We start from the raw sequence: 24408 nt of genomic DNA on the forward strand, positions 1-24408 counted from the left end.
TGGGAAACAAAAGGACCCACTTTCTAATTGATGGCACTAGGGTGGAGAACAGGCTTACCATTATTCAATAAAGTAACTACAGAGGACATCAGAGGATAGAACATCAATATTAAACTATTCCTAAAGTATACTTTTAAAATAAGAACATAAATTCAGCATGAATGAATTTGCACTGCTTTTTAAGTAAATATAATTATTATTTTTCTAGGCCCCATTAGACCAAAATTCAAATATTCTGATAGCCATTATATTGGTTTAGATCTTTTATGATTAAATATATCATATTCCCAACCAGAAGGAAAAATTAACCAAGTAATTGGCTAAGCCGACTTGTATTTCTGTGGTAAAAAATGATTCTTTATAGTTTAAGACAGTATGTCCTTGTAAGAACTAATACATTAATTAAAACTTAGGTTCAACCATACACACTGTAGGCATAAAATTTAAATGTATTTTGGAAGTTTCAATAAACTTTTAATGAAGTAATTTCAATAAAGGTTCAGTATTCTTGGACATTGGGCAAATAAGTGTTGTTAAGAAAACCATTAATAAATATTTAGTATTAGAGATCTAAATGGTTAATATTATTCCCTGATTAGGCCACTAGATAATATTTAGACTTGAGTTACATGGTATCCATGATTTAAACTAAAATTCAATATCTACACCATGCCATCTTTAATAATATAAGGGTGAATGTATGCTAAGTACATTCCAAGATTAAGTTATTTTTAAAATGTAAGTCTATTTTTTTCTAGTATAAATAGAGAAACAGATAGGATGAGTTATGCTTCTTTGAGCATAAAAGAAATGGACGACGAGAAGAGTCAGGTTAGGATAGTTTCTATTCAAATTAAGTGCTCAGTTAATAATTTTTAATTTAATTGAATAAAATATGAATAATAAGAGATCAAGAGATTCTTGCATTTTGGAGTTCCTGCTGTGGCACAGTGAGTTAAGAATCCAACTGCTGTGGCTGGGAAAGCTATGGAGGCTTGGGTTCGATCCCCAGCTCGGCACAGTGGGTTAAAGGATCAGGTTTTGCCTTAGCTATTGTATAGTCACAGGCGCAGCACAGATTCAGTCCCTGGCCTGGGAACTTCCAAATGCTGCAGCTGAAGCCCTTAAACAACAACAACAACAACAACAACAAAAATAAAATAAAAAGAAGAAAGAAAAGAAACTTCTGCATTTTGACCTTAGAATAAAACATTTCTTTTAAAGAGATCAGATAATTTTCTCAGGAGTTAAAATGAAGTTTACATCCCAGTTGTTAATATTTTCCATTATATAAACCTTTGTATCTTTGTTTTAAATACCAACAAGAACATTTTACTTTGCAAAATTCTTAAGATCCAATATACTTTAGCTCATGTGTTAGTAAAAATGTAGGCTTGAATAATATATAAAATAATTTAATAAATATATAAAACTGTCAAAGCAAATTTGGGGAATTGCAGTAACGGACATTACAAAAAAGATTTAGCACTAACACAACAGAGTTTCTTATTCTTGTTATTTACCATTAAAAATAAATTTCACCACAATTAACCTTGGGCCTGGCCTTTGAATTGGTCTTGTAACTAAGTTAAATAAGTAAACATGCAAATGCCATCTTTTGAGCTCTCCCTTTCCAGAAATATCTCTCTTATTGAAAACCCATGATGTCACCCTCTCCTTCTATCTGTCCTGAATTTCACAAATAAAGTTACTTCTGTAGTTTGCATACAATGGTGAAATCTAATTGGATATTATCTGTTAGATTATAAATGTTACCTGGTAGGCAAAAATTGGCTTAGAACCTAGGCCTGTCCTATTAACTCATCAGCACATTTTTGTGAGTTCTAAAGGTACGGGCTGGTAGGGTCCTTGATGGGGAGACCTTTGGATCAAAGAGCCAAAGAAAAGAACGAGGGACTAATGCTCATTGCTCAGGTCACCCTGGCATTTCACACAGCTTTGCACAGGGGGAAAGAAAACTAAGGCTAGATCTGGTTTTCTGGATAAGGACAAATTTGTCAAAGGGAGATGATCACAAAAGGGCTCAGAAGCGATCTGGAAAAAGAATCGTGCTTTGGCTTTGTACCAGTGTTTCCTGCTTTCTCATGACTGTATCCAACCAGCTTGCTCAATAAAAATTAATGATTTCATTTGTGCAGCAACCTCTCAATGCTATAAAGATTCTCCTCTCTCAATATTAAAAAGCAAATTTGGTTGTCTATAAGAGTATTATTTAAAACCAGTCTGAAACAAAACTTAAAATAACTGAGGGTATGTGCTCTTTTTTACTTACTTTATAAACTGTTCCAAAAGCACCTGAGCCAAGTACTTTTACTCTCTTGAGTTCAGTTTCTTTCAAAATTCGAAGTTGAGCTTGATTGGGAGCTGTGCCACTGGGAGTTAAGGGTTCTACCAACTACAAAGCAAAAAGAATACAGGTTATACAACTTCCAATCCAACAATTAGTGCCCCTCTGGCTTTCTCTATCTCGGTCTGGTTCACTCTCTCACACAAAACCCACACAAACCCACTTTTCCTTGACAAACAATATTTTTTGCAAAATGGATCACTCACCATTCCTTCCGACCCTATCCTTTCTTTTCTCATGCTCTCTGCCTGGGTGAACGTAAGTAACACATGTGCGCCTACTTTGAGGTATACTAGTAGAGGAGACTTTTCCCCCTCTTTTATAGAAATTTAGAGTTTAATTAGGGGCTCTTAATTCCACTTTTTCATGTTTCTTCCTTTTTGGTATCTTCAACTAAGTCTCAGAGATTATACTTATGCTGCTGTACACTACTAAAGTTTTCTTTCTTGTTTCAGAAAATCTGATATATTTAAGAAAAGAGAAAAAGAAGAAGAAATTCTACCTTCATAGCATGTAAAATCTAGCTCAGAACCTACGACACCCAGGTCAGAAGAGAAAAAAAAAAAAAAAAGTTAGCGAAATTCCAATACCCCAAGACAGTGCTTCTATATCTCTCCTGTACTTATAAATGACCCAAGGTTTTTGTTAAAATGCCGATTCTGGCTCAGTAGGTCTGAAGCTGGGGCTGAAACTGACATTTTTGCAGAAGTCCAAGAGATGGGTTTGTATAATGATGGTCCTTGAATATAATTTAAGTAGAAGACCCCAAAATACTTTCTAGGTTAAAAATTCTTAAATTCTATGAATTTATTTGAGGTAATTAACAAATGCTATGAGCTGGGTGTGGCCAAAAAGGGCAAAATTAGGTTGATAATTTTAGATGTCACAGTCTAGATGCTATTGTCAGAGAGGATGGATGAGCATGGGAAAGGTATATAAATAAGTGCCAATTTCTTTTTTTGGGGGGAGAGCAGAATTAGGAGTGCTAGTTTATTTATTTATTTGTTATTACAGTATAGTTTATTTACAGTGTTGTGTCAATTTCTCCTGTACAGCATGGTAACCCAGTCATACATATATACATTTTTTTTCCTCACACTATCTTCCATCATGTTCTATCCCAACAGATTGGATATAGTTTCCTGTGCTAGGACCTCATTGCTTACCCATTCTCAAATTAAGAGTTTGCATCTACTAACCCCAAACTCCCTGACCATCCCACTTCCTCCTCCCTCCTCCTTGGTAACCACAAGTCTGTTCTTTATGTGAAAACAGACATATAAACAGAAGAGAGACTTGGTACCCAAAAGTCTATATAGTACAGTAAAATTTTAGTTTTTAATATATGTTTGAGGAAAAAGCAAGTGAGAGAAACAAGAGTTTCTTTTTTTTTTAAAGTTAAATAAAAGAACTAAACTTTAAACACAGAAAAATAACATGTTCTTTCTCAGCATAAGGAAATAATTAAGGGCTACTCCTCCTCACATTGTCTTGAAAACCACCACAGTATTTCAAAATGTGTCTATTTACAAGGCTAACTGCACTGTGGCCCTCCAGCTTGGTTAATAGCATCATGCTCCTGTGAATATCACCATCTACTTAATTAGCTGAACAGAGTCTTGAGGATAGGTGAAGTTTAGTGGTAATTAGCAAGAATTTCGGGAAGATGACACAAATGATCAATGAACTAAGGCTATTTTTAATAGTTGTTCAACTAATACACTTCTATTTCATTTTCAAATTTATGTAGTAATGCATATAACTGCATTCAAGTCACATAAATCTCAGAAATAATCACAAAATACTGTATTAAATCTGAAAAACAAAAAATCTCCTGCAGAGGATCCTGTTCATTGAATCCTGCTGTGCAGAATTTGGTAGATTTTGATATACATACTATGTGTATAATAAGAAACTTTTAAAAAATTATTCTTTTAAATCACATACAGAGTCATACAAAAATAATACGCAAGATTGGGGGGGCTGGATTTTAGCACTTTGGGTAGGTATACTTAAAAAATATATATGTTTTATACATATAGGCATATGCAATGCAGTAATTTCCTATTTTAAAAACTTCACAATTCTACCTGGGATGTTTATTCTTCTGCAATTTTCTTAAATAGAGTTCATATTTTTTTACAAGCACTTTTTAAAATTTTTTAAATGATTTTTATTTTTTCCATTATAGTTGATTCACAGTCTACCATACAGCAAAGTGACCCAGTCATATACATATATTCTTTTTCTCACATTATCCTCATTTTTTGGAATTTGACTATTGTATTATTAAAAGAAGCACAGTTTTATTTTGTGAGCCAGTATGATAGAAAGATGATTAAATTTGCAGGTTCATTTACCATGGCTGCCACTCACAGAATTAGAAAGCAACTGACTTTTCGTTGCCTTCATTTCACATCTGTGAAATTGGTATATCACTAATTACCTCAGAAACTTGTTAAAGGATAAAATGGTGTATACCATAGGTGGAAAACTTTGGAACATTGCCTGCCATAATCTGACACGTCAAGGGATAGGATCATATCTCATTAATACATTTTTAAACCATAGCATCTATCAAAGCATAAAGCTTTTAGTATATCTCAATAAGTGTATGTTGAAAAAAATATTTTCTAATTTTATGCATGCTACAGAAAAAGAAGACAATCTGGAGCAAAATGGTTTGGGGGAGATGTAGCAATTTTAAAAACCTTCCAACAAGATATCTTGCCTTAACAAATTTTTCACCTCTGAGGCAATTTCGAGTTTGAGTATTTAAGGATTTAAGTTGATCCTCTTAAGAATCCTTTTATTTAGATGGTAGAAAATCATAGTTATTTGCTTTTACTGAGAGAAAGATGGGAACTCAACAATTATTTAATTTAATCCCAAGTGATAATTTTCTATAAAAATAGAATATTCTTATAATACCAATTAGCATGTTTTGTTTAGCGATGAAATGCAATTTGAAGGGCACTCTTGGAAAGCACCATATTAACAAAACCAAACAACTCTTCTTAGCAATGAGTCTATCTTACACATGGTTAAGAGACAGAATCTATCTTCTATTTATTAAGTTACCTAAATATCCACTGCTGTTCCAAACCTTCCATTCCTCTCCAACTCTAGTTTACTTACTTCACTTTTCAGAATCCGCTCAGTGATTGCTCTAAGCTGACTGTAAGAGAGAATTTTACATGCCTCCAGTATCCTAGCTAAACTGAAAATATGCATAGCACACGCGCTGTGCCCAAAAGTTTATTCATGTTTACATGTGCAGGACTAAAAGTAATCAAGTTGATCTTTTTTAACATCCAGCTCAAGTAGGAAGAACAACTATGTTTTCCAAGTGTATATGTCTGAGAACCATTTTTGTGCTTGAACAGGGCTATTGATAAGATAGCACATTCTAATTCCAGATAACTTCATTCTTATATGTAACTGTATAGTAGCTTTCTGAAACTTTCACCTAATTCTTCTATCTAGATTCAACTTCTAGAGGAGAGAGTGAAGATTTAAGTTATTATCAGTGTGAGAAATTTATGAGTGAATATTCCCACTCCTGTCAGTATTAAGAAAAATTCACTGTTGCACTGACAATGAGAAAGAAAACAAACTCAAAGAAGGTCGTCTCAGAACAGATTTGTTCTGAATTGTTCAGACAGGCACAGATGTGTGTATCAGGAGAAAGAGGTGGAATTCGAGATGAGAAGAATAGGGTCACGCATAGTCTTTCATAAGTGCTTTTCCCCTATAACCTGTACAGTGAAAATGATTATCTTGCCTGCTAGAGAAGGTGTGGCAATACAAAAGAAATTATAATATTTTATGGGTAATTTGCATATTCACAATAACTAACATGTATAATATTAAAGGCATCTCATAAACTGTGCGGTAAGGTCTGTATGAGTACAAAACTAAGCTTTATCCTGTATGCTTAGCTTTTCACTGCTGGAGTAATGAGATCAGTGGCTACCAATGTAATGACCCTAATTAAAGCATAAATTGCTTGCCGATCTGGGTTTATTTTGAACAAAAAATTCTATCTCTTTCTACTATTTTTCTAGTTCTGTTACTTTAGTATCCTAGGGTTTGTTAATAGACCCCTGACCCCAAAAGAAAGAGATCTGTCATCCTCAATATGATAATTTACTTGTCCCCTGCTATTTACTCTAAGCCATGAAACTGCCTTGACTACATTTATTACATACTCTGATTTTTAATCAACTTTATAAAATGTAAAATATAAACCCTCAGCAGGAAACAACAGAATTTTCACTTGGATTAAAAAACTGAATATCATCAAAATGTTCTAAACCTAATAAAAATCCCTAAAGACATGAAGAGAAGAAATAAACACCTCACCTCTGTTTCAAGGAACCTTCTTAAGGCTCTTTTCTTTTTGATGCTCTTTCTTCTAACATAAACTGCAAATGTTAGACCCACAATGACTAGGATGAAGAGTCCACCAATGACTCCAGCTGCAATTAAGGGAGTCCTGCCAAACAAAATCAAAAGAAAAAAAAAAGTATGAAGGGAGAAAAAGTCAGAGGAGGAAGAAAGAGCAGTTGTATAAGCTGCTATCCACATATCAAGTCTAGTCAGTTAGAAGAAATGCAAATAAAAATGCACTAGAGCTGTAAAAAAACATTTCTTATGGTAAAAACTGTACTTTTTAAAAAACTAGCAAACCATGCACAGACAAATAATCTTTGGGGATGCGCAGCCACAACATGCCATTTGATGAAAAAATGTGAAATTTGATAACGACATGAAGACTATATGCCAAATTTTTGATGTAGGAACATTTTGTAAATTATTTTAATTTTATTTTTATCTATAAAGAAATAGAAATACATTTATATAATATTCTTGTGGTATATAAAACATTTTCTCTAAAGTAGGCTTTCTTAACAGCGGCACTATTGACATTTGGGGTTGGATACTTGTATGTGGTGGGGGACTGTCCTATGCATATTAGGATATTTAGCAGCATCCTGGACCTCCATCCACTAGATGCCATCAACACTTTCATCCTCCAGTCACGACAATGTACACTGCCAAGTGCCTGTCAAAATCACTGCTGGCTAAAAGCTACTGTTCTAAACTAAAAATGAGTGGTCTGAGAACATATGAACCCATACCTTTTTTTTTTTTTGTCTTTTTGTCTTTTCTAGGGCCACACTCATGGCATATGGATGTTCCCAGGCTAGGGGTCTAACTGGAGCTGTAGCCACTGGCCTACGCCAGAACCACAGCAATGAGGGACCTGAGTTGCATCTGCAACCTACACCACAGCTCAAGGCAACGCCAAATCCTTAACCCCCTGAGCGGGGCCAGGGATTGAACCTGCAACCTAGTCAGTTTCATTAACCACTGAGCCACAACGGGAACTCCTGAACCCCATACTTTCAAACTCTGGCAAGTGCAACTCTTCTGGAACAAATGACAGGAGAAAGATGAAGAACTGAATCAGATTTTAGAGTTATGATGCACTGGAGGAAGCACACTATCAAAAGTAAGACTAAAGTATGACAAATACCTATTAAATACGTCTATGTATTTAAGTAGTAAATAAAAATATGTAAAGAGTACTGAAAAGGGGCTTAGGAAAAGATTGACTGGAGTTTTTATTCTTAAAATATTTCTCTAATATATTGTTAGCTAAGACATAATTTTGAAACTGATCACTTTTTGTTTTCTCAGATAACTTTTTTGCTTGCTTGGAAAGTAATGTTTATGGTCTTAACTTCTTGTTCTAGAGTAGAAGGATATCTATAAGCTTTCTGTGGTCAGAGCCCTTGAAATATATTAATTTCACATGCCGTAGCAAATAGCTCAGAGTGAAATACGGAGGTGTTGACTACTAAGCCATTATAGGTATGAAAACTAAAAAAGAACTCACTAAATGCTCATGCTTTCCAGAGTAAAGTGTTTTTTTATTTTATATTCTTACTTGCATAAGAACTTACTCTATATAGCTACACTCAGAAAAAAATTAAAAAATTACTTATTTTTGCAAGATAAATTTTTGCTCAAAGACAGATGAGGGATAATGAGAGCAGATCATCCTAAATAAAAGTTTTAAATTTTAAAGAGCTCTTGGAAAATATCTGTGGAGCTTTCTTCTATAAATGAAGCTGTGCCTCTTAAAGATTATAACTGTTATATTATTGTCATATAAAAGCTGCAGAAAAACCTTTAAAAAGCAGTTCATCCTAAAGGTTGTTTCCTGACAGCTCGAAGTCCTACAGCATACACAAATGTTGCTATAGTTCAACTAGATTTTCCTAAATGGAATTTCCTAAAGACTAAAAAATATTTGCTATGAAAATTAAACTATAGTATGGACATAAACTCATCATTATGATGTGTTTTGGTGCAGGTAAGACCATATTTTTGAGTATGCCAGTTAAATATGTATTTCAGAAGTATTTTTTAAGTTTTCAACCCGAGGCATCATTTTCAGTTCAAGTGCCTAACATATCCCTGAAAAACCACTACTATAAAAAGGATTATATTTTTGTTTTCTGAGCACAAATTTTTTTATTACAACGGATTTGTGTATGACTAAGAAGTGTCCCCAACATTTTGTTAGTTGTAGATCTGATCTAAACTCTAAACTTCCTCTGCTTACCTACTTTGCAAAAGAGTAAGTGATATGTGTTTACAGGAGAAATTACTCCTGGGGAGAAAAAAAAAAACAACTAATAAAATCAAGAAGGGACAATGTTCTATCCAGAAAACTTGCTGGTTCTCTTTAATAAGTGAATATCATGAAAAAAGGTACTGATCCAGATTAAGAAGACTTAACATTCATTAACACCCAGACTTGAAATGCAATCCTGGTCTAGACTGTAATTTGGATAAGCCATCTATTCAGATATTATTTTAGATAACTTGAGAAATTAGAATATGAATTAGATAGTAGGTAAAATTAAAATGTACTGCCATATACAGATGTGGACCAGAAATTGATAAGACTGAGTTACAAAACAGTAGAATTGAAATTGGGGAAAAATTCATACTTATTCATGTACATGTATAAAATTGTAAGTTTGGTTACACTGGTATTTTGACTAATAAAGTCACTAAAGAATGCTAAATCTATAAGATTATATGAATTTCACCAAATAAAGGGTTTTAAATTTAGAATATAGGAACATTTTTCTTAATTTCTTGAATACAGAATAAGTTTCCTTTATAGACAAAGGAATCATTTGGAATTCCTATAATACACTATTGGTACAGTTTACAACTGATGGTATTGACTTTGAATCAGAGAGCTCCACTTTGAGGAGTTTCTAAATTAAATAATTTGAAGATGGGTCTTCAGGTTTAGAGCTGCTTCACTGCTTACATATGGACACTAAAGGTTAAACTTTTTTTAAAAAAATTACACAGATGGTAAAAACAAACAAAAGCAACCAGCTAGTCAGATAATTTTAACAGGAAATTTTTAATAATAAAGTTGAAATAAAACTGTAAAATAGTACCTCTAACATTATTATTTTGTGTTTACTTTTCAGATCTGCATGATTTAGCTTTATAGTGTTATATCATGCTGGAAAGTTGCTTTTGCATCAGATCAATCTGAGTTTTAATTACATGTCTGCCTCCACTAGTTGTGTGTGCAGAGCCTCTATCAAATAACTCAGCTTAAATAAACATAAGTACATTCTTCACCTAAGGTAATGAGAAATAAACACAGCAGGAACTACCTAGTTTTTCTTATATTCCTGAGGTCTAATAAATTTGCCTCTAGGACCTGCCTAAGTACTATCATTAAATCACTGGCAAATCACATGTCTCCTCTAGGCCAGGACAGTCTCAGTTTATACCACTGGTAAGTATCAACAGAACCCTACATACTCCCAAAAGTGCCCTTATGTGAGCAATACATCTAATGTTTATCCTTTGATAAACACTTAGCCCAATTTAGAGAACCTAGAACACCTCAGTATAACAACACATATATACACACACTCACACACAAACACACACATTTGTATTGGAGTGTCTAAGAATGAACAAATTCCCTTTCTGAAAAGGTAATTAATTACTGGCTATAATAAACCTATATATGATATAAATGGATATTTTTTGATATGATAATTCCCTGTAATCTTATATTTTAAAAATATAATTGGATAACATTGACTATCATCCTGCATCCTATCTTTTCATGGACTTTTTGAGACCATTCATTTATAAGTGTAACATGCTTCTAAAATAATTAACACATTCAAAAATCCTGTTTGTCCTGTTGTACATGGAGCTGCTCATCGCCTTGGGTAATATGTTGGAGCTTAACTCTGTAAGTCTCTAGGGAGCTTTGTTAATTTTGAGTCCTAATGACATAGTTTTTTGGAGAATTTAAACTATGGCATTAAGTATTAAGACTTAAAGTTCTGTAACTAAAAAAGATAGCTAGACCTAATGATTCTGAAAGAGGCCCTTCATATATTTTAATTTTATGATTTGGTAATTTTCCAGCAACAAACATGTTCATGTATAAAGTTCTAAGTGCTAATAAATGGCCTCAATTTTTTCGCCATCCCTGTGACCCAATTTAATCCATTTTGCTATCATATTTACAAGAGTATTTCCTCTTAGCACGATGTGTCTCTTTTATACACTCCTGAACTAACCTTTAGTTGTTTATAATTATTCTCCCTTGGATTCTTTTCCATTTCTAGGTAAATTATAAGCTCTGTGAGGTTAGGGACTATTATTTTTACTTTTACACTGCCGTATCTCCAAAAACATTCTCTAGGATGATTGTCAATAATTATAATTTACTAAGTCAAATAGCATATGGAATAGTTTAGCCTTCAATATATTTAAGAAAAACACAATTACTTCACCTAAGACTTTTATAGTATTTGGAATAATTGTGAAATGGCAAAAAGTGTTCTTTGTGTTTCTCTTCTAAATAGCTTTTTGTAATTGCTCAATTCACTTATGCTCTCTTAATTATTGAATTAATCCCCATCATATTTCAGTCTCTCTACAAAATCAGCTTTTGTCAAGGTCACCATTTTTTTTCCCTTATTGTCAAATTAGTCATTTCTTAGATCTTATCTTAACCAATCACTTAGTAACACTTCAAGTAATCACTTTCACTTTCTTAAAACACTGTTTTTCCTTGACTTTCTCCTCTATCTGGTCAGTCCTTTTTCCTACATCTTCCTTATCTCCCTTCCCTAAAATTGTAGAAGAGTGAGTCCCAGCATTTAATCATTAGATTTCTTCTCTTTACTTACACGTGTTCCTTAGATATGATGTCATCTATCTCTTTATGTAGTGATAAGCAAATTTATATCTTAGTTTAGACCTCTCCTTTGAATTTACATATATACATATATATATAATAGATGTCTCCACTTAAATAGCTAATATCTCATTTTTAAATTACAAAATAAACTTTTTTTTCTTTTTTGTGCCACACCTGCAGCATATGAAGGTTCCCAGGCTAGGGGTCCAACTGGAGCTGAAGTCACCTGCCTACACCACAGCCACAGCAACACCAGATCTGAGCCACGTATGTGACCCATACCACAGCTCACAGCAACGCTGGATCCTTAAACCACTGAATGAGGCCAGGGATCGAACCCGCAACTTCATGGTTCCTAGATGGATTCATTTCTGCTGCACCACAACAGGAACTCCCCAAAATAAACTTTGATTCAAATACTCCTTCACCTCCCAAACAGTGTTGCCTGTTTCTCCCTGAGTCTCTCTTATTTTAGCAAATGTTAATTTTATCTTTCTGTTGTCCACAATATTTCACATTTATTTAAGCTAGGGAAAAGCTAACAAACACATAATTAAATCACTGTTCATTACCACTCCTTTTTTTACTTAAATATAATCTATCCCTTTGAGGGAAAATATTCTTTCATTTTTAACCCATAACATTTACTTCTAATATAACCCATGGTATCTACTGACTTCTAGTTTGATTCTGCTTATATAGGAGTTCTAGAATAGAGCTTGCCTTTTTAAGGGTCTTATTTTCTATAAGCAATGTGTAAATTTCAAATAACTTTACAGACATATACATATTCAGAGATTAAAGGTTAAAATAATGGACCTTCTATTTTTAAAAGTATAACTATAAGTCCTTTAAATGATACAGTTGTGTCACAAACGTCCTTCTAATTTTGCAGGCTAGTTTGTCTTATAAAAAGAAGCATTAAAGTAAATGATTATTACATGAATAAGTGACCAAAAGAATAGTTTACTTCTATAAATATTTAGATGTTATTTATCCTAAATCAACTTTTTTTTTTTTGGCTGCACCGATGGCATGTAGAAATTTCTGGGCCAGGGATCAAACCCCTGCCACAGCAGTGAGCGACCCAAGCTACTGCAGTAACAATACCAGATCTTAACCTGCTGTGCCACAAGAGAATTCCGTAAACTCTTAAAGTCACATAAATATTTCAACAAGCTTAGAGTTCTCTATATATTTTAAAACTTAACAAAAATGTAATCCTTAAATATTTCTGGTGAAATAAAATGGGAAAAGTTATTTACTTAATGCCTCTTAAATTGAAGCTTATATGTTTGTAATATTTGTTTAGTCTTGACTTCAAATCAATATGCGAAATAATATTTTAAACTAATATTTTCTCCTAAAAAGTAGTGAAACTAATCCTCAGACCAGTTTTTATTTGTGTTTGCTTGTAGTAGTTTAGTTTCTCTCTCACCCTCATCATGTGTTCAAAGTTTATGGCTTACTAACCCAGCTGTGATTCCTAATCCCATATGCCATAACATCGTCTGATCTAGGGGTTTATAAAAAGCTAAATAACTTCCCCAGCCTCTCTACATCTTGATGTGAATTACCACAAAGTTCTGGCTAATGAGAAAAAAGAAGGTCACCCAGAGGAAGTATGGAAAAGACAGGTACAGCTGATGGAAGCTCTCCCTTAGACTGCAGCAGCAATCTTGCTACCAAAACTGAAAGATAAGAAAATGACTTAGATTCTGGCCCTGATGATATTGATCCATGGAACCAAAGGCAGTAGCTCCCTCACTTCTAGAGTTCTTATTTTCAAGAATAACATATAAAGCTCTTTGTTGAAGCCACTAGCACAAGGCTTAATTTGACTTGTAGTCAAGTCAGGTCCTTACTGAAAATGGAAGTAGTAAGGAACTTATTAAGTTTTCCATTTTTTCTTGCATTGAACTATCAAAAGCATCACCTCTAGACAATCCAATTTTTAAAAATAAAAGATGAAACAGATAGCAGTTAATAACCCTCCTATTGTGTCTTTTATTTTGTCTGTCCAATTATCACAGTCTTTTGATTATTTACCAGGCTTTACCTATATCAGCCTTACCTGAACATTTTTATTGGAGGTGGAGTGGGGAGGTGCCTTACACATTACAAGTAACAGTAAGCAGAAGATTATAAAACCTCTTCAAAGATGTAGCTTCTGAATTGTGGAATTTAAATATGTTGTAGCAGACAGCCTATTCACTGCCATTCATTTTCAAATAATGATAAAGTTCAAAAGCAGTAAAATGTTTTCATAATTTACCAACCACAAGCAAATATTGTATTAGAAGATAAATAAAGAGAAGATGAAGAAATCAAAGTTCTTCATTAGCATTTAACTTGGTAAAACATGAATATTCAATTTTTCTAATTCCTGTACCCATAGTAGACTGGAAGCAACCCAAAGGAAAAAAATGTTAGGGTGAATCTATTTCTGTCTATCTCTTTTAAAATAATCTGCAGAGGACTCAGACAAAGACAAATAAACCCTCCTTGCAAAGACTCTTGGTCACTGCACCTCACTTTAAATAATGTTTTTAGTGTAGAATGGATTGCTTTTATATTCTAAGGGGAGGTTTATTGTGACCAAAATCACAAGAACACATTTTAGAGCATTTAATAACAATGTTTAACAACAATATAGCTCCGTTTTGAACTTATATAAATGCCCAATCCCTAATTAGAACACATTTCTAATTATGGGGAAACCTATTTTTTCCTTAAGCGATTGCTTAGAAGATGTTATAATTCTGCAGATGTTCTGAATGCAGATTTAGAGCCACCAGACAACATAAACAACAACAAAAAAAATGAACCTAAGTTAATTCAAAGAACATTGAAATAATATAATAGCAAGACAGCTTTACACTTTGCCTGAAACCATTTCATTTACATGCAGAAACAATCATTACTACTAAGGAAAAAAAATCCACATCTATATGAACCAGATTCTCTTCCCAGCTAGAATATTAATTTTTCAACCTGTTCTTTGTCTATTATTTTTCGCTCTTGAAATTATGTATACTCTTAACATTAAGCTATATTTGATAGTATGTCTTGCTTTGGATATCCAGGAAAAGATATTTTAAAATCTCTTTCTTTTGTAAAGGATCATTAAGGAAATAATCTAAAAACTGGTATTAAGTAGATACATATATATATATATATATTTTTTTTTGGTCCTTTTGTCTTTTCTAGGGCCGCTCCCGAGGCATATAGAGGTTCCCAGGCTAGGGGTCCAATTGGACCTGTAGCTGCTGGCCTATGCCAGGGCCACAGCAACTAGGGATCCAAGTCGCATTTGTGTCCTACACCATAGCTCATGGCAACGCTGGATCCTTAACCCACTGAGCGAGGCCAGGGATGGAACCTGAAACCTTCATGGTTTCTAGTTGGATTCGTTAACCACTGAGCCACAATGGGAACTCCTAAGTAGATCTATTAATTCCTTTTAAATTTGTCAGCTGATGTATATCTACAGACTTTCTCCTTGTCAATACTTTAGTTTTTCAGATAACACATCATTATTTTTCCGTTTAGGATATTCCCTACGCAAGTGGCTCACCATTACTTATAATCATGCCAGCTAAGTTAATGCAAAATTTAAGTTTTTCTTAGGGTAAATAGGAGAACAAGAGATAGTAGTTAATGAGTCTTAACTTTACTACCTGGTAATGAGTTTGTGGCTAGAAAATACCATCATCCTTTCTGGAGTACATTTGGGGATATAATAGTACTTTAGCGTTTGGTAAAATATCAAAAACAAAGTAATCTGATTTACAACAATCTAATTTAAATATTTTATAACTGTACACTGAAGATGATATGCAATAATCACCAACCTATAAAATACATGCGCTTCTTTATTATCAGGTAATGATGTCTTAGTTTTTAAAAGAGAGCATGAGAATGAAGAAAAGGAGAGGCCCTTTGAAGCAATCTAGTCTTTTATAAAAAGGTTTAAGCATTGGCACAACTCACTAAGTTAATTTTTAAGTTTTAATTGTTTCAAAACTTTATAGAATCAAAGTAATCTTATTAATTGTTGAAATATTCAAGATCCATCTATGTATATATCTATCCATTTAGGATTACTTAAAACCAACTTTAGAAAATCAAAAATCCTTGAAAAAAGATTAATTAAGCTTCTTTATCCGTCAAGTCCTCTATATAACACAATTAATGACACCATAAAGAAAACAGTAAACTCATTAGAAGACATTTGTAAATATAGCAGTCCTTGGTAACCTTTGGTGAAAATCTTTGGCCGTACTTTGAAGGAACACATCTAATTTTACATAAGTATAAAATCTGTTATAAAATTATAAATTATATATAAATATAGATAAAAAGAGCCTATTACTTAAATGCTTTCTAACACAAATATCTGTAGTTTTATAATTTTTTTTTCTGTCTTTTTAGGGCTGCACCATGGCATAAGGAAGTTCCCAGGCTAGGGGTTGAATCAGAGCAACGCCATATCTAAGCCGCATTTGTGACCTACCCCACAGCTCATGGCAATGGTGCATCCTTAACCCACTGAACGAGGCCAGGGATTGAATCCATGTCCTCATGAGTACTAGTCAGGTTTGCTACCAATGAGCCACAGTGGGAACGCCTGTCATTTTACAATTTTAATATATTGTCTATTTGACTTTTTTGAATAATGATTAGAAAATTTGAATAAATTAAATATTTTCCATGTATTTTAATTGTACCTAACTAAAGATACTTTTTATAATGTCAGATACACATATACATATATATATAATTTTATAACTTGTAAAAGTCATAAAATTTGGAACAACTTATCTTTCAATACTGGATTGCCCGTATATTAACAATAAGGAAAATAATGTGATTGTAAAAAGAAGTTATTGATCTGGGAGGCTGTCCATAACATACTATTAAGTGAATAAACTAAGTTGCTGAATAACGTGTGATGTTCCCATATTTTAAACACACAAAAGGTTTACTATTGTATACATGTATTATTATATGGATTAATGTGTAGAAGTAGAAGGATAAATATACATTATACACACATACCTCTATATTTAAAACACTGACCATGTGTTACTTTTGCAATTTTAGATGCCATTTGAAAATATATTGACAATAATAATTAATCTGAAAAAACACCTAAATCACAATTAATGAGCCTTAACCATAAGAATGGTGAATTCTACTTTTACTTACTTTAGATTTGAGAGGCATGTGGCAAATTGCCAAGACAAGAAACATGGTTTGAGGATAAATTTAGTTATATCAATACAATCAGACCCAAATATATTTATTTGTAAGGGATTGTTATTTACAATATAATTTCTTATTTATGACAATTTCAATAAAAATGAGGTAGGAAGAAAAATTTCTGATTCCTGACACAATGAATGTTCTCTACTTGCATAATTGCACATGCACAAAAAAAGCTACCAATGTTTGTAAGTAATGGTGTAATTTAGGGTAATGGTCCTATATTGGCATTTGGCAATTTTTCACTACAGGTATCAAACCTGCTAATTTCTCAGGACACACGCAGGATGCTATTAGATTCTGATTAAATATTTACGTCTTCTAATTTAGTGAGTTCAGAGTCACTGACAGCAAACCACAACCTGTTATTTTCATGCAAAAAAAAAAAGGGTGACCTTCAGTTGGATACGTGTAAAATAACACATTGCAAATTGTTGATGATATGTGAATTAGTGTCAGAATATTTTAAATGCAAAAATTAAGCAGAGTTTATATTTGAATTTAAAATCTTAGACCATTACTCTCTTCATACATTCACACACTAAAACCTACCCTTCTCCCTTTGGGGAAGATGGGTTCACATCTACAACTTCGGAGAGAATACAGAATATTAAACAGAAACTCTATCAGACTTTATATATCCATCTATCTGCACCTTTCTCTATATTTATTCTCCTAAAAAAAAAAAAAAAGACAGGTGTCTTTTCATTTCCAAATCTAATCCTTTCACATTTTCTTTGCCCCCTCATTCTTCTAGATTTTTTAGGAAATACCTATAATCAATGATCTCTTCTCTCTCCCATATATCCAACCTTTCACTCTCTACCAGATCTTTCGAAAAATTCCAATTTCATCCATCTTCAGAATATCTCTCTTGATTTTATTCCTGCCCTCCCTTCCTTCACATGTAAACCTCTCAAACTATATCAATAGCATCTAGCTATATTTTCATATTTCCTATTCATTTTTTTTTTTTTTTTGGTGGAGAATACCCATATGGAAGTTCCTGGAACAGGGATTGTACCACCCCCACAGAGCAACAGGAGTTGCAGCAGTGACAACACTAGATCATTAACACATTGTGCCACAAAAGAACTCCCACATTTCCTACTCGTTTTTACTCCATATCTGTATATGGAGAGACATCGCTATATACTGAATATATGGAAGACTTCTGTACATTAAATTTCCCACTTAACATAACTTGGACCTACCCAAATCACCCCAAATTCAGCACATACAAAATCACATTTATGAGTTCACTACCCCTCCACTGTGCTACATATCAGTTCATGTTATCAGCACCCATGCAACTTTGCAAACAAGAAACCTAGGAGTAATTATAAAGAGTTCTTCTCTTAATTACTTCATATCTAGTTAATCACCAATAACCAATTTTAAATTCTAAATATTTATTGAATCTTGTCACTTCTCCTCACCTTCATCCACCTTCCTGGCTTCCCAATCCTCTGCTCATTGATTTCCAATAGCCTCAGCTACACACTCCCATTCATCATATTACCAGTATCTGAATCTTTACCATCTCCAGAATCTTTATTTCAAGAACACTATTTTCAGATGAGACAGTTCTCTATTTTTGGTTCACCTAGGCTGCTATCTTTACTTCAACAATATTGGGAAATTTCGACCATTGACCCTACCATATTTTCATTGTATATTCAGCCTCCCTATGTAACAACTTCCTTCATCATTCAACTTAATTTTTGTTACCTTTTCTATTATCATTTCTTTTTCTTTTCTTTTCTTTTTTGTCTTTTTAGGGCCACACCCGGAGCATATGCAGGTTCCCAGGCTAGGGGTCCAATCGGAGCCTCAGCCGCCAGACCTACACCACAGCTACAGAAACACCAGATCCAGCCACATCTGCAACCTTACACCACAGCTCACAGCAATGTGGGATCCTTAACCCACTGAGCGAGGCCAGGGATCAAACCCTCAGCCTCATGGTTCCTAGTCAGATTCGTTTCCGCTGCGCCACGATGGGAACTCCATCATTTATTTTTCTTATAGCCTTAATTCACTTCCCTCTGTCTCTTGGCTATAGTACTTACCTGGCAAAACCCTAATCTTGGGTGAATACAAGTTTCCAAGTACCCATGCCTACATGATCCAAACAATCACAACATGGCTGAATAAAACAAGGCAAAGAGGTCATTCTAACTTACACTATACTTCTGGTATGATCTCCTTCCATCTTTGGTGGATTAGTAAATCTCTTTCTTAAAAATTACAATATTGTCTCTCCTACTTTAATCTAAAATGATGACCTCACCTTATATTTCATTTTAGAAGGTTGTGAATTGTCCCACATCCTTACCAGAAAAACTGCGATCTACCTTCATATTCGCCCATATAATCTAAACTTCTTCCAGTTACAATGGATGCAATCCCTGCTCGTTTCTCCCACCAAATTCTCCACTTGCAAATTGAATTCCATCTTTTCTGATAACGAGAGGAATTTTGCCTGCAGTTGTTCACAATCTCCTGAAATATATTTTTCTTTTTTAAAATCATTCCCATCATCTTACAAACATGTTATAATGTTTCCTAAATTAAGCAAAACAAACAAAAAACCCACTTTTTTGATTTCATGTTCTCCATTTGCAGCAGACACCTTTTGAAAGCTTTCTCTGTATAAATTTTTTTCCTAGTTCTGTATTCTTTTGTCCTTTTCTTAACTATTTCAAGTCTTAACTCATTTTATCACCACTACTCCAGTGGAAACTGTTTCTGCCTTTTCAAGTTTCACCCATAATTTCCTTCTTGGCAAATAAGATGATCAATTGTTCTTCTCTATCAGCATTAGTCTTAGTCTCACTCCCCTTCACCTAGGAATTTTCTTCACTTGGCTGCCAGAATTCATTTTTTTCCTAATCCTCAATTTCTCTGTCTTAATCTCCTTTGTGCTATCTTTCTCCTTCTCTCTGCCCCTAAATAATGGGATATCCTAAGGATCATTCCTAAGCTTTCTTTTCCATCTGCACTTTCTGCCTGTGGAATCTCATCCAATACTATGGATTTAAATTTGGTTAATGATTCAGATCCTCTCTTGAGCTCCAGAGTGTTATAACTACCTGCCCTTGCAAGTTCTTCCCTCAGATATCAAGTAAGCAACTCAAGCACATCATGACCCAACAGAATTTGTTTTAATTTTCCCCATAAAATTTGTTCCATTTCTTTCTGAGTCTTTATCTCAGTTTATGATATCGCCCCTCACCCAGTTAATCAGATCAAAAACCTAAGTGCCATCTGTAGTATTTTTCTTTTTCTTACTATCCCAATACCATCCAATTCATTTACATTTTTCTTCCTAGTAAGTAAAAATACAAATAATTATAAAACGATATTGACTATTTTCTCTCTTTTACTACACTATAAATGTTATAATATGAGTGAGTGTACAGTGCTTGATATGTAGTAAACATAATATTTACTCACTGGCTATTGTTAAGTAGCAAATATAGAAGTGTGTTTTTTTTTCATTTTATCATTTCAAAAACAAATAAAATATGGTATGTTTGATTGTATTGATAGTGGGAAGACATTTTCCTAGCAGAAATCGCTTTTTCACCTTATCAAACAGAATCAAGTGATACAAAATCTAGGTTTCATATACTACTTTTTTGTATTCATTACAACTTTCCACCAACTCGGTCCCATCTCACAAATCTTACAATATAAACTAGGGAGGAAAATCTAAAGGAAAAAGCCTGTCAAAGCCCAGCACTTCGTCCATTATTTTATTGTTGCCTGACCATGAATTTCAGATTCTTATTTCTACCTTTGGTAAGTGAGTATGGGGTGGCAGCAGTAATATAATTAGTGTCAGGTCTCTGACACAAGGGGTTCTCATACGGAACCACAGGGTTTTTGTTTTTTTTTTTTTAACTAAATATGACTAGACTTTATCCATAACTACTACTTTAGAAATGATTAAAATAGCTTTACCTATGTTTATTCATAAATGTCTTAGTTACTGATGTGTTAATATATAAAAAGTAAAAAAAAAATATATGTTATGTAATCTTTATACAAGAGTATATGTTTAGAATATGGGAAGTATTGCTCTATTCTGACCAAGCAATGTCAGGTGTATTATTAGACTAAAATATGCTGTGTGGAGACAAGCACTATAAAATGCTATACATTGGAGAAAGTCAAAATAAACAAAAATTAAGACTAAGGGAAAGATGAAGGGTTAAATTATTTTAGCAGGTTATAAAATATTCAATCATCCTCAACGTAGGAATTTCTCTCCACTGTTCTTCCACTTGGAAACCATACTAGTAGGAAGAAAGAAATGTGAACTTTAGAATCAATGGACACACTTGAGCTCAAATCTTTGCTCTTCCATGTACTAAGTTATTTTTTTTTGTAAATTGCTTAATTATTCTGATCTTGTTTCCTCAACTGTTAAATGATAATGGTGATAATTGTTTTATATCATGAAAGTTAAATGTAGTGTACCTGGTATATACTAGAATTTTTTATAAAGAATGGCAAAAAGAAGCTCTAAGTCTGAGAAGATTTTGGAAAAAGCAACACTATTCTGAGAAAGAAATAAGAATTGGTGTTTTGATTTTTTCCATTGGTCATTTCTTTCTTGGTACATAGAACAATGGTGGCATTTACTCTGGGATTTGAACTCAAGGATTTGGGATCCAGAGGTTCAAGAAAGAAATATATCTGGAAATAGATTTTGCTTTTTTTCATTAAAAAAAAGAAAGAAAGTTTTTTTCCCCTTAAACAAGTAAAATTTTTTATGGCAAGAGATTTTTGTTATTGCTGTTTTATTTTTGCTCTACTAAAAGTAACTATAATTATTCCATAAATGACTCAAGCATATGGAATGCTTTACCCTGGGCAGAGGAACAGAATGCCGTAACAATTGAGATGGATATAGCACTCAGAGTTTATTGGAAGTGCATTTCCCTTTCCTTATCGTTCATTTGTTAGTTATGAGTTACTGTGAAATTACTAAAATTAATTTATAACACTATTGGTTTGTGGGGGGATGGTAGCAAAAAATGAAATCACTGTGAGGAATTTCACCGGTAAATCAAAGTGCTCTCAGTTAATTAGCTCCTACTTACATACGAAGTATAAAAATAATTGTATGTTTATGAAAGAATGATTAGTTAGGGAAGGTGCTGAGGTAATAAAAAAGCATGAAGAGAGCAATTTAAGTTAATATCTACATATCATTTTATGCAACCACATCACAGAAGGGGGTCTTAGTAAATTAGATTCCTTTAGTTAAATAGTTAAATAGGAAATATATAAAAGAAAGAAAAGATACTTAGGGCTTAATCCAATGTATGCCTGACTTATATGGAGAACTAATTTTGACTCCTTTCTGAATACACACATGCATATCAGACATAAAAATAGAAACTTTAACCTTTACTTAATAAATGCTTAAGTTTAACTATTGTTTATTTATGACATATAAAAATATAAATATTTTAGTAGAACCTTTGGCCTCAAAAGATATTTTAAGAGAGTCTCTACAATATAATACCAAATCTTTGAGTAATTTTCAGTTTAAAAAGTAGACAATACTAGGAGTTCTAAATTCAGACCCAACTGGTCATATTTAGTTCTTCTCTAATGGAAGTTTATAAGACTTGTGGGCACATATAAATATATAGGTATATACAATGCATTCAGGCAAACAGATGTTTCTCCTTGTCTCTGTCTGTCTGACTCATACCATCTGTAACCTATCAAAGATGATAAAATAAATACCCTTCTATGAACATGTAAAAGCATTCCCTCCACCATTTCTACTGTGTGTAAAATTATTACCAAAAATACTCATTGCAAAAAGGCCTATTCCCTATCAATATAGATATCACACTCTAAAATCAAAACCTGTGACCTCCAAAGTGGGGAAGCAAGAAAAAAAAAATTACAGTTTCTGTTTATATTAAACTTTATTTTACCCTATTAAAAATCTATCATAAATTCTATTTTTATAACTGCCTAGATGAGTGTATGATGAAAGGCTCTCATTGATAAGAGTATTCAAAGTTTTATGATGACAGCTCTAGAGCAGCGCTATACCAGAATACGTAATGTGAGAAAATGGTTATTTAAAATATTCTAGTAGAAATCCTTTTAAAGATGAAATTAATTATGGTAAAAATGTATTTATCTCAATATATCCAAAATTATTAGCATTTCAACATATAATCAATATGGTAAAATTTTAATGAGATGTTTTACATTCCTTTATTTTTGATATGATGTCTTTAAAATCTAGGGTACAATTTATGGTTACAAACCATCTCAATTTGTTTTGACCATATTTCAAGTGCTCAAAGACCACATGTGGCTTGTGGTTTTCCTTATCAAACTCAGAGCAGGTCTAGAGCACTCTTGAGGAAGACTCACCAGTTTGATAAATAAATGGAAAGGACATAAATTTGGTGTTAACACTAGGCCAGTTTGTACCCAATTATACTGCTCACAAATGAAATATGGAAGACCTGGAGTCAATGTGTACACTGAGACCTTAACTTATAGAAAATAAGTGTACAAAAGCACCCTAGTTTTAGTTCTAAGACAATACCTTAATTGCTTGCTTCTGGCTCTCTTTCAAGCAAACAAACAATAAATTATTTGAAGGTAGTAAGACAAATTTCTTCCAGACCTAGAGGTGTTCTTATACAGCAAAATTGCATAGGACATAGCAAATAAAGGTTCCTCCTTATAGGACAAGAAGAAATAAGAAAGGGGTCATTGGAAATACTATACGTAAGTCACCATGGCAAGTAAGGTAGGCAGAATTCAAAGATGGCCCCAGCATTCCAGCCTCTAGTGTATAAACATGTTCACCCAGTTATTCAATCAAATAGTAACTTAGATGTGCTATAAAAGGATTTTGCAGATATAATTAAGGTTCCAAATCACTTGACCTCAAGATAAGGAGACAAAAGGGTAGGCCTGATCTCATCGCAGATGCTTCTCAGTTTGGGTCTAGAGGTCAGAGAGATAAAAACTGAAATATTCAATAATGAGAAAATTGGCACACTGCTGCTGTCTTTGAAGATAGAGAAGGCTACGTGACAAGGAGTGCCCAAGGCAAAGAATATACAATGAAACAAGAGCTACGGTCCTACAACTGCAAGGACCTGGATTCTGCCTTCTGAGTAAACTTGGAAAAGGACTCTAAGTTCTGGATGAGAACATAACCCAGACAGCACCTTGACTTCAGCCTGGTGACATACTAAGGAAAGAACATAGCCAAGCCTGTCCTTTTACCTACAGAACTGTGTTTTTGTTTCTATTTTTAAGCTAAGTTTATGGTAATTTTTACATAGCAATAGAAAACATACAGCAGTCGATCAATTCCTTCACTTTACCTAATCACAAAATAGATTTTTTTCCAAATCCTTGCCATTTTAGTTATCAAATATATAATATAGATATATGATATTTTGAATTTCAAAATAGATTTTGAGGGTTAACT

General features: G+C 33.3%; 1 protein-coding gene across 1 annotated transcript in view; it reads right to left on the minus strand.

The window, feature by feature from the left end:
* ERBB4 (erb-b2 receptor tyrosine kinase 4) overlaps positions 1 to 24408 on the minus strand; it is a 1133324-nt gene that overhangs the window by 230743 nt on the left and 878173 nt on the right. The window contains exons 17-18 of the mRNA XM_047773400.1: positions 6734 to 6866; positions 2294 to 2416 (exon numbers count right to left, since the gene is read on the minus strand). Coding sequence (XP_047629356.1) covers positions 2294 to 2416; positions 6734 to 6866 — 256 coding nt within the window. The remainder of the gene's footprint in view (positions 1 to 2293; positions 2417 to 6733; positions 6867 to 24408) is intronic.

This window comes from Phacochoerus africanus, chromosome 3, assembly GCF_016906955.1.
Source record: "Phacochoerus africanus isolate WHEZ1 chromosome 3, ROS_Pafr_v1, whole genome shotgun sequence".
Taxonomy (NCBI): Eukaryota; Metazoa; Chordata; class Mammalia; order Artiodactyla; family Suidae; genus Phacochoerus; species Phacochoerus africanus.